The sequence below is a fragment of the Bos indicus genome, chromosome 13 (assembly GCF_029378745.1).
Source record: "Bos indicus isolate NIAB-ARS_2022 breed Sahiwal x Tharparkar chromosome 13, NIAB-ARS_B.indTharparkar_mat_pri_1.0, whole genome shotgun sequence".
Lineage (NCBI taxonomy): Eukaryota > Metazoa > Chordata > Mammalia > Artiodactyla > Bovidae > Bos > Bos indicus.
Genome location: NC_091772.1, coordinates 16,826,864 through 16,840,538, shown reverse-complemented (window position 1 = coordinate 16,840,538; position 13,675 = coordinate 16,826,864). Strand labels below are relative to the sequence as shown.

At 43.7% G+C, this 13,675-nt stretch overlaps 1 protein-coding gene across 3 annotated transcripts in view; it reads right to left on the bottom strand.

The window, feature by feature from the left end:
* Positions 1-1,852: 1,852 nt before the first annotated feature.
* Positions 1,853-13,675, bottom strand: part of PRKCQ (protein kinase C theta) — a 152,482-nt gene continuing 140,659 nt past the window's right edge. For all 3 annotated transcript variants that reach the window (XM_070800764.1, XM_070800765.1, XM_019972926.2), the window contains exons 17-18: positions 5,746-5,874; positions 1,853-3,070 (exon numbers count right to left, since the gene is read on the bottom strand). In XM_070800764.1, coding sequence (XP_070656865.1) covers positions 2,915-3,070; positions 5,746-5,874 — 285 coding nt within the window. In that variant the 3' untranslated portion in view covers positions 1,853-2,914. The remainder of the gene's footprint in view (positions 3,071-5,745; positions 5,875-13,675) is intronic.

Sequence of the window (13,675 nt, the reverse complement as noted above, 5' to 3'; positions counted from 1 at the left end):
GTGGGACAGGGACAATCTGGGCAGAAAAACTAGCCTCAGGGAGGCCCAGAGGCAGGAAGCAGGGGGTTCACAGGCAGTGCTAAGAACTATCTGGAGTGATGGGAGCACAGATGAGTGGATGGCCGAGGCAAGAGGGGATGGTAGAGAGGGTGTCTGGGGACAGGATAGGGTGCCTTGAATGGGGTTCAGCCAGGGAAGCCTGCACAACATTATGAATATAAGGGCATGGTATAAAAACCTTGATTTCTGAAGATAGTACTTTTATATTTCATAGAGTAAAAATTATTTTTTCATAAACAGTAAAAATTATTTTAAGCTATTTGAGATGCAGTAGAGGCAGAAAGAGGCCTTTCTGGAGCTTCCTTTAACTGACTAAACGCAGACACTTCAGAGAAGTGAGAACCACCATAGATTCCTTCTTGGGTGTGTGTCTGATCCCAGGAGTGAGACGAAGAGTAAACCTACCTCTGCAAACTCTCTTGTCTCCTGAAACCTATTTGCTCTTTCCATTGGAGACTTTTCCTTTTCCTCCCTTTCCTCTGGCAAGTTAGCTATTTAAGCCCCAAATCATAACCACTGTTTTGAGTGCCTCATCACGGAGCTCTCCCACATGCACGCACATTACATGTGTAGATAAAAGTATGCTTCTCTTGCTCATTGGGCTTTTGTCAACTTAATTCACAGGCCCTTGGGCACAGAACGTAAGAGGATAGAGGAAAAGTTATTCCCACCCTACAGTTTATATATCGTACGTGTGAATTAAAATGTAGACAGAGACTTAAGATGGGAACACTGGTTCATAGACTATTAAATAATCCCGGCACGATTAGCAGGGGAGAAAGGAGAGATAAGTATGTATTTAGAGAGACTGCAGAGGCAGATTCAAAAGGATTTTGTAGAAGGAAGAGAGGGAGGGAGGTTAGAAAGGGACAGCAGATAGCTGACAAGAACTCTGTGGCTCTGAGCCTGGATGACCAGGTCCATGATGGTGCTGTTATTAGAATTAGGAAGTAAGAGATAGAAAGATCTTAAGAAAACAGGACATGTTAATGGAACCTGCGTGAAGCCTGGCAGAGAGCCTAAACTGGAGATGAGGATTGAGATGATTGTGTTGAGGATCCTTAAAGGCATGGGGTAAGAGAAAACTATGTTAAAAAAAAAAAAATGTGAGGTGGGGAGGGGCCTCAGAGGTGATTTGGGGAAGAAGGAGGGAGTGAGGCCAGCTAGGGGTGGGGAGTTAATCAAAGGTAGAGGTGGTGAAAGAGGAAAGGTCAGAACATCCGTGGGGCTGGAGATCAAACAGAGCATCTTTCTTTGTATCAAAAGTTGCAGAGAGGTAGATAAGGATGGAGCACATTCCATAAGAACCGGAAAGAAGGCTGTCATTGGAGGAAGCAGAGTCAGGAGAGAGGTTAGGAGGCAGAGCTGAATTCGGGGGTTGGAGATCATTCCTTCAAAGAATCTTACTGGAGGGAAGAGCATCCCAGGTGCTGAGAACAGGAAGTGCAAAGGCCCTGAGGCACAACTGCGTCCGGCGTGACGGGGAGACCACGATGACAAGTCACTGGAGCAAAGCTGAGAGTGGGAAACTAAAGACCTGATCCCACAGGTCCCGGGAAGACTGTAGGGAATTTGGAATAAAGTATGTTGGAAAGTGAGTGGAAAAAGAAATCTTGTAAGAAAGAGAAATATAACACCAATAACTTCAGGGTTATCTGAGCCTCTCTCCTGGTTGAGGATTTTGAATGATTCTCAAAATTTAAAACATCACCTCAATGCTAGCTATATTTTGATGATAACCTAAACAGAACCAAGTTGGGGGTAAGGGGGATGAGTAGGGAATTAAACTATGAAGAGGCATCTTTCTCTTTTATTCCATTTTTATGTATCCACTCTTTGTCATGAAGTCACAACATTTTATCAAAATATACAAACAGCACAGATACTTTAAACATGAATAGTTAGAATTCTTATTAAATAAGATCATTGTGAATAGCATGCATGGGTGTTTATCCTGAAAGATGTCTTTCTCAAGAGACTTATGAGTCATCAAAACATCCGTAACAGTATCAGAAAGGAATGGGATTTCTTTTCCCTAGAAGAATTACACATTTCATTTTTTTTTCTCCTGTTCTAATGTGAGGATGATAATGAGAAACTGCCACTGATACTGAAATCAACTGAGAATGGATGGGTGGAAAAGTTTAATTGGCAGGAGTAAAACGATGCTATGACTAAATCTTCATTGGATTCTAATTTCTACGTTGACAAGATAACAAGAGTAGGGGTCGAGTCAACCTTCCATATCAATGACACCAACACTCCCCATCTTCCTTTCTCCCATGAATTTCCTTGCTAATCAGAATGAGTGGATTTGTAAATCTCAAGTTATAAGCTATGTTTATTATGAAGAGTTCCTGTAAGAACCTATTCAGGGCTTCCCCCACCCCTTCCCCCTTACACTTGCACAGGTATGAACAGAATGAAATGGGTTAGTGGTGACTTGTCTGTGGCTGAATGGAATCCAGTGCTACACCAGGCAATGTGCTGTCTTCGGTCTTGAGAGGTTCAGACTATGCTCCTTGAGTCAACACATAGGTCATGGACCAGTAGTTGGTGCCCATGTGAAGAGTCATAACTCAGAGCAGAGTTCAGTTTTCAGATCTTTCACAGCATGGAGACCCATCTTCAAGTAAATAGCTACAGTGAGTAAGGAACTAACTTCAAGACTGGCCATGGTCATCAGTGAAGCAGAGCTAGTTTCTGCTACAGACAAAGCTGCTGAGGAGCTCCAAGGGGCTCAGCCTCTATGGTTGAGTGTTTCTTTTCTTTTCCAAGTTGAAAAGGAACCCAAGGAGTGTCCGCTTGAACCAGTTCACAGAGGGAAGACGGCAAATCCTCTGGAGAGGCGAGGTCAGGATATCAGCTTCTCCATCCCTGGGTTCATGAAGGAAAAGTTCCGGAACATGTTCTGGTCCATGCTGTTGATCAGCGCCCTGTCTGCGAAGGACAGCCGGGGCTTCTCATTCAGGAATTCCTTGTCGAAATTGCTGCAGTCATATGGTGATTTCTGGATCAGAGTTTAAGTGGTGGGGAGAAAAAGAGAAGATGATCAGCCACTGAACTCATTATATTTGTTTTCACCATCAAGGCTATAATCTGCAAATGAAAAAGGTGGCATCTGCAAATAAAGTAACACTTACAGATGATCATACGGGAGTTTTATTGACCATCTCTCAGACCCCGGATCATCAGTGTTATCAACAGCATAATAAATACATATAGAGGGATTCTATGACTTGCACATTCAAATAAGTGTACGTGAAGCAGGATTGGCAACCTTTGGGGAAATGGTCAGCCCCAATCTGACCTCTGATCTTTTAACCTACAGGTGACCCTGGGTGGAGGAGTAGTGGGAGGTAGGGGTGGGGGTTGGGAGTGGAGGAGGGGAGGAGTTTTGCAGATTATATATTCCTGTTCTGTCAACATCCTTCACTACTGTTCATTCCCCTTACCCACAGGCATCTTATTTGTTTTTAAGTCATTTTATTTAATTTTTTATTAAAAATTTTATTGCTGGATAACTGATTTACAGTGTTAGTTTCAAGTGTACAGCAAAGTGAATCAGTTATATATATATATATATATATATATATATACACAAATACATAAAATACTACTCTTTTTTAGATTCCTCATAAGGACCTACTGTGTATAGCACAGGGAACTCTACTCTTTAATGGCCTGAATGGGAAAAGAATCCCATGCTAATATTATTATTAAACATCTTGGGCTGTCTTCCATAGACAAGACAGATTAGGGTGACCTCCCTTCATGCCACCCGATCTATTGGTACCCATTACCAAAAGCAGACCTATTCACAAATACGGTTCAGTATGGTGTACACTTCCACTTTCTAAGATTAAGAGCAACCATTATGCAATGTCACCCTCATACGAGCATGACTAAGAGTCAGCCCTTCCCACCCTTAAGGGGCCTCCAGAGCTGCTGAGGCCAACGGTTCTTTGGCCTTTGCCTACAGAAAGCTGCTTAGACTGCAGGTCAGGGAAATGCCTTCCTATGGGAGGAATCTGGAATCATCCCACAAGGAAAGAGTAGATCAAAGGTCCAATTTATTTGTGCAGAAAATATCAAGTCCATCATAGTCTCTCATGGAAGTCGAGACAAACGACATTGCCCCGATGAGCTGGAACAAGGCAGAAATTACTCTCTAAATTATTAACCTGTGTATTAGAAATGGTGCTGTTACAAATAAGAAGACTGCTATGGGCCAGCCCTGTAGGACCCTCAGAACATCCCCAGAGCTTAGGAAAATGTTGAGAATAACTAACGCTTCCTGGCCTGGGGACACACTGCCCTGACTGGCCATCCACCACCACAGGTAACAACGGAAGACGTTTTCTAGAGTGAATGCACTGCTTTGAAATCCACAAGCCTGTGCCACCTGGTGCAAAGACGGTTCATATTCACCCAGGTCGTTGCTATCTCATTCTCAGAATCACCAGGAATGGGGTAGAGCTGGCACTTTGCTTTACTCCTAAAAAGCCCACCACTTTGCTTTACTCTTAAAAAAAAAAAGTTGTGATATATATATGGATCCCAATCTCCCAGTCTACCCCACTCTCCCCACCCCCTTGGAATCTATATGTTTGCTCTCTACAAATACATGGGCCTGTGTTTCTGCTTGTAAAGAGGTTCATCTGTACATTGTTATAAATTCCACATATGTGTGTTAATATACAATGTTTTTCTGGCTTCACTCTGTATGACAGTCTCTAGTTCCATCCATGTCTCCGCAAATGACACAATTTCGCTCCTTTTTATGGCTGAGTAATATTCCATTGTATACATGTACTACTGGGGAGTTTGTGTTTAACAGCGACAGAGTTTCAGTTGAGGAAGGTGGAAAACTCAGGAGGGTGGATGATGGTGAGCGTTCCACAACCTTGTGAATGTCCTTAGTGCTACTGAACAGTGAAATGTTAAAATAGTATGTGTTGTATTATGTGACTTTTACCATGATAAAAAAAATTTTTTTTAATTGTGGTAAAATGTACATAACATGAAAGTGACCATCCTAACCCTTTTTAAGTGTTCAGGTGCATTCATATGCTCCGTCACCATGACTACCATCTACCTTCAGAACATTTTTTTATCTCAACTTTGCCTCATTTTACAGTGACCCAGGAAGTTCTGCCCTTGCTCAGGGAGGTTGGTGATTCTTGCCAGTGGGAATTTAGAGACCTGTCTTTTTCTAAGCACCAGCTTACTTCTCACATGAAAAAACATCTACCAGTTACCATCAGGGTCTGTAGTTACATGACCAGATGACACGTGTCAGGGAAAATTTCACAAATATCACAGAACACATGGCTCCAAAATTCCTGTTAAAGGAGGCAAGGTTTACGCTCAGGTGTGGGTCACACAGACTTGACCCTGAAAGCCTGAATGCATCCATGCACAGCTCGCATCTCAGGGTTACCTGTCCACACACATATTCGGTCTAAGGCCTGTATACTCAGTGATCCATTCTTCATGCAGCTACATTTGACACAGTAAATGAGTTACATCCCCCTCCCCAGCCGCATAGCCTGCTTATGGTTAAAGAAGATTTTCTTCCAAGAACAGCACCCCAGAGGGTGGGTGAGAAGCCAGGGTCCATGCAGCCTGGGTGTGACGTGAGGATGGTACTGGCAGGACCTCAGGGTCCCGGGGGCCCCTTACCACTTTAGGCCTGAATGGCGGGTCGATCTCCTTCCTTTCCAGCTCTTCCCAATTGATCTCCCGAAACAAGGGGTGCTGACGGATGTCTCCCCTCACCCCCAGCCGCTTCTCAGGCTCTCTTACGAAGAGCTGAAAGGGAGCAGAAGGGGAGCAGTTACTTCTCATGGGATGAACTAGGCTCCTCAGATGCAGGGAGCCCAGTCCGCATGGCTTGACTCCACTAGGAGAGGGGTTTGGCTCTTGCCACCTGATTTCAGAGCCTTCTTTTTCTACAACTGTCTTAAACTATCGACTCCAGTCAAACTAGTGGCAACCGGTCTACTGAATATTCCAGAGTCTGAGCTTTGCTCTAGAAATGCTATTTTTTGAATTATCTAGACCTCGATCGAAATCAGCTTTGCCCTGTGTTATTCATGAGGCCGCCAGCAATTTACAGAGGCTCTGAGTTGGGTCATCAGTAAGGTGAGTGAATCCTCCTTACAGGACTGTTTTATGGGTTACAACAACAATACACACACACACATGCACACATGCAGGTGTGTGCTAATTCCTGGTCTGCAAAACACACCAGCAGAGGGTAAGTGACCGGCGTGTTTCTTGCTTGGTTGACTGCCATCAACTGAGTTTGATTTCTGACAAAGCTGCTTTCTTAGACTCACAGTCATGCTCTAAGGAAAAGCTTAGCCTCGTGTTGTTATAATTAAATGCTTCAGGGAATCAGATTAGCAGTGTAACAGCTGCCTGAGGCCAAGTGTGCACACACTAGTTTTCTGTTCATTCCCCCAGTAACATGGGGCGTTTGTTCCAAGAGGATCATGAGAAAGAGTTTTATGAGCCTAACAGATATACCTGTGAAAAGTAAAAAAAAAAAAAAAAATTTAGAAGATAAAAGGTATAATGAGAAGGTAATATGATCTCCAGCTTCAGGACTCCAAATCCTTTCTAGTTTTGCACAGAGTAAATTATCATCTTTTCTGCCCTGCAGCTGATCCTCCCTACCCTGGTCCTGAAGATGCCCGTTGACCTCGTGGGAAGTCATCATCTCTGCCACAGGGGAGGCTGCACCAAAGGAATAAATGTTTACAGAGAAAGATTTGATTTCGTCCATAAAAGCTGTCACAAGCGTGGTTTACATTTGTAGGAAAAAGCACATCTCTTTCATAAATGGCCAGGACGCAGCTGGAGTTTGTTTAAACGTATTCGACTGTCTGGGCAAGAAAGCAGTGTGGGCGGCCCCCTCCCCTGACCCCCAGGCTTGGCATCTGCCCCTGGAATCTCCCCTCCAACCTCAGCCCCTCCTCAGACGGCTCTTTCTACTAAAGGGAGAGGTATTTCTGTCTGGGGTCATTAGTGTTTCATCATTTTCCAGACAAACGGACAGGACATCCTGGATAAATAAATGAGGAAGAAAGGGGCGTGTCTCTGACCACCGTCAACTGGACAGCCATGTTCCAGCGGTAATTCCTTAAACCTTAAAGAAGACATTTCCCACAACTTTTAAAGCTTACTTTTCATTTAGTTATTACAAAACATTGGCTGTATTCCCCACGTTGTATAATATATCCTTCTAGCCCATCTGGCACCTAAGAGTTTGCGCCTCCTCTCCCACCCCTGTGCCACCCCACCCTCCTCCCCGCTGGCAGCCACCAGCTCTCTGTATCGGTGGGTCTGCTGCTTTTTTGCTATATTCACTAGTTTGCTGTACTTTTAAGATTCCACATATAAGTGATATAGTATTTACTTTTCTGTGAAAGTGTTAGTTGCTCAGACCTGTCCAACTCTTTGTGACAAGGTCTGACTTATTTTCACTTAGCATAATGCCCTCTGAGTCCACTCATGTTGTTGCAAATGACAAAATTTCATTCTTCCGTATGGCTAAACAGTATTATATCGGATGTGTATGTGTGTGTGTACATATGTGCATATATATATATATATACACATACATATATATACATATATAAAAATCTTCTTGATTCATTTGTCATTGATGAAGTCTCAGGTGTTGCTCCCATGTCTTTGTTATTATAAATATTTTTAGTTTGTTGAGGAACCTCCATGCTGTTTTCCATAATGGCTGCACCAATTTACGTTCCCTCCAACAATGTAGGAGAATTTCCTCTTCTCTACTTCCTTGCCAACGTTTCTTACTTGTTGTCTTTTTGCAATAGACATTCTGACAGGTGTGAGGTGACATCTCACTGTGGTTTTGATTTGTGTTTCCTTGATGATTAGTGATGTCGAGCATCTTTTCATGTGCCTCTTGACCATCCTCATTTCTTCTTTGGAAAAGGTCTTCTGCCCATTTTTGTTATTTTTTATTTTTTTAATTTCTTTTTTAAAATATAAATTTATTTTAATTGGAGGCTAATTACTTTACAATATTGTATTGGTTTTGCCATACATCAACATGAATCCGCCACTGGTATACATGTGTTCCCCTCCTGAACCCCCCTCCCACCTCCCTCCCCGTACCATCCCTCTGGGTCATCCCAGTGCACCAGCCCCGAGTGTCCTGTATCCTGCATCGAACCTGGACTGGTGATTCGTTTCACATATGATATTATACATGTTTCAATGCCATTCTCCCAAATCATCCCACCCTCTCCCTCTCCCACAGAGTCCAAAAGACTGTTCTATACATCTGTGTCTCTTTTGCTGTCTCACATTCAGGGTTATCGTTACCATCTTTCTAAATTCCACATATATGCATTAATATACTATATTGGTGTTTTTCTTTCTGGCTTACTTCACTCTGTATAATAGGCTCCAGTTTCATCCACCTCATTAGAACTGATTCAAATGTATTCTTTTTAATGGCTGAGTAATATGGTACTGGCACAAAGACAGGAATACAGATCAATGGAACAAAATAGAAAGCCCAGAGATAAATTCTGCCCATTTTTAAATTGGGTTGTTTTTCTTTTGATGTTGACTTGTGTGAGTTGTTTACATATGCTGGCTATTAATCCCTATTGATCATCCCGTCTGCAAACATTTCCTCTCACTCACTGGTCTGTCTTTCGTTTTGTCCGTGGCCCCCTTTTCCAGCTGTAATTCTTGCTGGGGCACAGCCTCTCCTGACGTGCATTTGTTCAGTGCACTACACGCACCCACGCCCTTGCAGGACTAAAGAGGATGCAGCCCGGAGTAGACACCACTGCCGCTACAGATGCCAGTGAGTACTCTGTCCAACTTTTTCAGAGGATCCATTACTTCTGGGTCTCACAACATTAGGTATAACTCCCTAGAGGGAGTTTCTCTCAAAATGATTCATTAGTATACCTTTGATTTTTACAGAAAAGGGAGCTCAAGGATGTGAGGGCTGTTGGATTAAAATTATAGAGCAAAAGAGACGCAGAGATGAAACTAGAGGCCAGTCTTACAATTAGCACATTGCAAAATTTTTATCAGACCAGCTCCTAGGACCTGGGAGATCTTCCCGCGGAGCAAGGACATGGACATTTTACTTACTCACATGAGAAAGAATAAGCACAGATTCCTCCACATGGATTTAAAACCTCTTTCAACAACTGGTTCTTTTTCTTCCCTTTCTTTATCCTTAGTTGTCTTTGTTTCTGCTCTATTCACCAAAAAAATTCACTTTCTACATTCACAGCAAATCTTTTCCCTGCCACTGAAACTCTGCAGGTGACTTTTTTTAAAAGCGGAGGAGGGTATTTGCTAGAATTTAGCTTTGGATTTAGTTTTGTTCTTAAACTTTTTATTTGAAATAATTATAGGGTCTCAGTCTGCTGTAACAAAATGCCCCAGACTGGGAGGCTTAAATAGCAGACGTTTGTTTCTCGTGGTTCTGAGGGTGGGAAGTCCAGGATCAAGGTGCTGACATGGTCAGTTTCTGGTAAGACCTCTTGTCCTGGCCCGGAGGCGGCCGTCTTCTTGCCATGGGCTCACGGGGCCTTTTCTTGGCGCACGTGTTTGGAGGGAGCGATCTCTTTTCTCTCCCTCTTTTTGTAAGGACACTAATCGCACCTTGAGGACCCCACCCTCATGACCCCATCTAAACCTAATTGCCCCTCAAAGGCCTCACCACCTATAACATCACGTTGTGAGTTCGAGGACTTAAACATGCGAGGTTCTGGGAGCACGCAGACATTCAGATCATACATGTAGATTCACAGGAAGTTGCGAAGAGAGTAGAGGGGGTCCTGCGCACCTTTCGCCTGGTCTCCCCTAGCGCGTCCATCGTAATATGACGACAGCACAGGAGGCCGACACGCACACGGTGTATGCGCCTCATCCTGTGTATCACATGCGGAGGTCTGGGTGGCCAGGGAGACAAACAGGACCCAGGACTGTCATGTCACCACAAAGATCTCCCGTGGGGTTCCCCTTGATGGTCACTCCCCTGCCGCCACGACCCCTAACACCTGGGAGCCACTAATCCGATTTACAACTCACAATGTTGTCCTTTCAAGAATGTTACAGATGTGGGCTCATACAGTACGTGACCTATAGAGACTGACTTTTTCTTCTTTGCACTTTAATGTCCTTTGGTTCTCTGGTGACTCAATAGTTCTGTCCTTTTAATTGCTGAGTAATTAAAAGATGGAAACTTGGCATTAGTAAGTAAAAGGCCTATGCCCTTGCTCTCCCAGGTTCTGGGAGCTGAGCTGATAAAATTAGTTTCCATCTTGCACTTTTCACCACATCTTTTCTCCTCCAACAGGAAGCAATCCTTTCCTCCTCCTCAGGCTTCCTCTCCTTGGAAACCACCCCGCTCCCAGTGTCTTTCTGTGGACTTACTCCCATCATCTCCACCTGGTCAGGGTTATACCCTCACTGCGTCCTTGCCGGGCCGTCTCCTCTGCTGAGCTGGGAGGAGCTGGGTTTGGAGGCACAGGTGTTCAGCTTCATGGAAAAGGTAGCTGCAAGGTCAGCTTCAGACCTTCCAAGCCTTTTCCTCGCTTTCTTTTTCTAGTGAGTTCTGACAGTCTAGGCCTTTGGAGGGCAGCCTTCATGCTATGGATTGAACCGTGTCCCTTCAAAATCCATGTATTGAATCCCTAGCCCCTAGTGTGAGTTAACTGGGAGTAAGGAGATGCTTAAGGTTAATGAGGTCATGAGGGTGGAGCTGAGTCCTTATAAGAGGAGGTCTCAGAGTTGTCATTGCGAGAACACAGTGCCTGCCAGCAGGAGGGTTCTCACCAGAAACCCACCCTGTCAGGCCCAGACCTTGGATTCCCAAGCCTTCAGAAATGTAAGTAAGTAAATTTCTGTTGTTTAATTCGCCCAGTCTACGGTGTTTTGTTACAGCAGCTGGAACCAACTAACATACCTCAATTAAGTCCTTCCAAGAGCCAGGGTGTAAAATAAATGTAACAACTGTCATAGTGCCTGAAGCTGCCATTATGGAAAAGCAAAATTGTTTACATTCCAATCCTTGTAACTAATTTTTACTGTTGTCATCTTTTTTTTAATTGGTTAATTTTGAAATTAGCTTTCATTTTATAGATGTGTTGTTCAGTCATTAAAAGTGAACTTAATTGGTCATTTGGGGAGTTTTCTAAGTTTACTGCCTATTTGGATCCATCAGAAAGTGCAAGCTGAGCGTGTACTGGTTCAGATTTTTAAATACCATCAACCTTGGGCTGGGGCTCCTCTGGGGGCTCTGTCAGCACTTCAGATTCAAGACCTTGATTCCTCAGGGAGAACTCCACAGCCGCCTCTACGTATGAAACACCCTAAACAAGCTGACAGTCGGATGAGAGGCTGAAGTGTATTGCTCAGTTTAAATTTAATTCTGAGCAGTTCTTCATGAGAAAAAAGGAGACTGGTGGAAAAAAAAGATAGGCCGGATAATCTTCTAAGTTTGGATTTAAAACCACTGATAACATCTGATGTTGAAAGATCCTATTCTCGTCCCCTTTTCATTATAAGAAGAGCAGAGCTAAAAATTATTTCCCTAAATGACTTTTTATTTTAGCTAGCTGATATGAGTTGTAAGAAATCAAAACCCTGTTTTGTTCAAAACACCTGTATTTGCAGTTCTTTTTAGATCTGCTGGCTCTTGGTTAATACTCGTGGGTCTTTTTGATCCACATAGTTGCTGGAACAGCTCAGTAAATGTAGGTGCTTATCATGATATGTAATTAGCATGTTGTATGAGCATGAGTTTCTTTTTTATTTTTTACAACTTACTACAATCACCCTGTAATGGTATTTTGCATCTTCAAAAGACGAGAACTTAACGTTTAATTCTGTAGTGATGGCTTTCCAGTACATCGCGTGTCTCTGTAATGGACTGACTCCCTGGGCGCTCCTGGTTCATGGTTAGTGATTCTTGGGGTCTGTAGCACTGGGTTCTGGTTCTTTTTTTTTTTTCTTAAGTAATTTCCTTTCTTATTTTTGTTTATTTTTGGCTGTGCTGGGTCTTCACTGTGCAGGCTTTTCTCTGGCTACAGTGAGTGCGGGTGCTCTCTAGCTGTGCTGTGCTGCGGTGGCTTCTCTTGTTGCGGCCATGGGCTCACGGGCTCAGTAGCTGTGCTGCATGAGCTCAGCTGCTCCACGGTATGTGGAATCCTCCAGACCAGGACTCGAACTTGTGTCTCCTGCATTGGCAGGCGGATTCTTTACTGCTGAGCCACCAGGGAAGCCTGCCAAGGCTTAAGTCTGGTCTATCGCGGGTGAGGTCTGACTCCTGCTTTGATAGTAAATTCTGGAGATCGCTGCTAAGATGATAAGAGCCTGCAGTATCAAGGGTTCCAGGTGAAAAATACATCAATGTCTTCCTATGGACACGGGTCAGGAACGTGGCAGGAGGGCTGGCCTGCGTCCATTTGGACAGCCCGTGGACTCTGCTCAGCAGGAGTCTCACCCACATGGAGTGTTGCTGGCTGAAGGTTTCATACAGAAGTTGGGTTGAGGGATGAATTCAACAGCCTGAATCTCAAGGGCTTCATTGCAAATTGTCTCCAATTACAGGCATTTCCAAGACACCTGGTAGAATCCCATACAAAGCCTTGGCTTTATTTTTTTGGGCATGTCATGTGGCTTGTGGGATCTTAGTTCCCTGACCAGGGATTGAACCTGGGCTCTCTGCATTGTGAATGCACCGAGTCCTAACTGATCCACCAGGGAACTTCCAAAGTCTTAGCTTTAAAACTCATCAGATTCAAAGAGCAGGAGGCCCTCAGTCATACCAGAGCAGTTCTTTCTCTTCATAATCTCTCTGTCCTCTTGCTGTGTTCGGTCTGAAGCAGAAACCCAAGAGTTGGAGACGAAGGTAACACACACACAGTTGGCAGTCTATGACCACTCTCTCTTCTCCAGAAGCGAGCAGCTGCCAGCCGTGAACTTGGCCAGAGGAAAGGGAGCTGGAAGTCTTTGCTTTCAAGTTAGGACTGATGTAGTGACTTATATCTTGGCCAGGACAGCTTTAATTTCTCAGCAGAGACACTGTTTTCTAACTTAGGAGTGACAAGAACTTTTTCTTTTATCTAAGAATGAGCAGAAAGCCACACATCTTATCCACATCTTCATCCAGGGTAAGGGGAAGATTTTTAACTACGTTTAAGGATCAGCGTTATAATTCAACATCTGTACACATTACAGAGCGATCACCACTGAGGTCTAATTATCACCCATCACCATAGAGTTGACCCCCCCTTCATCTATTTTTGCCCAATCCCCTAACCCTCTTCTCCACTGGTAATCATGAATCTGTGCTTTGTATCCATGAGTTTGTTTTTATTTCATAATGCTTGTTTTGTGTGTTTTCTTAGATATCACATGAGTGAAAGCACATGGTACCTGTCTTTCTCTGTCTGACTTATTTCACTAGCTAGAACAACCCCCTAGATCCATCCATGGTGTTGTAAATGGCAATATTTCATCTTCACGGCTGAGTAATATTCCATTATGCACATCTCACACACATCATAGCTTCCCCTGTTCATCCATGGATAAA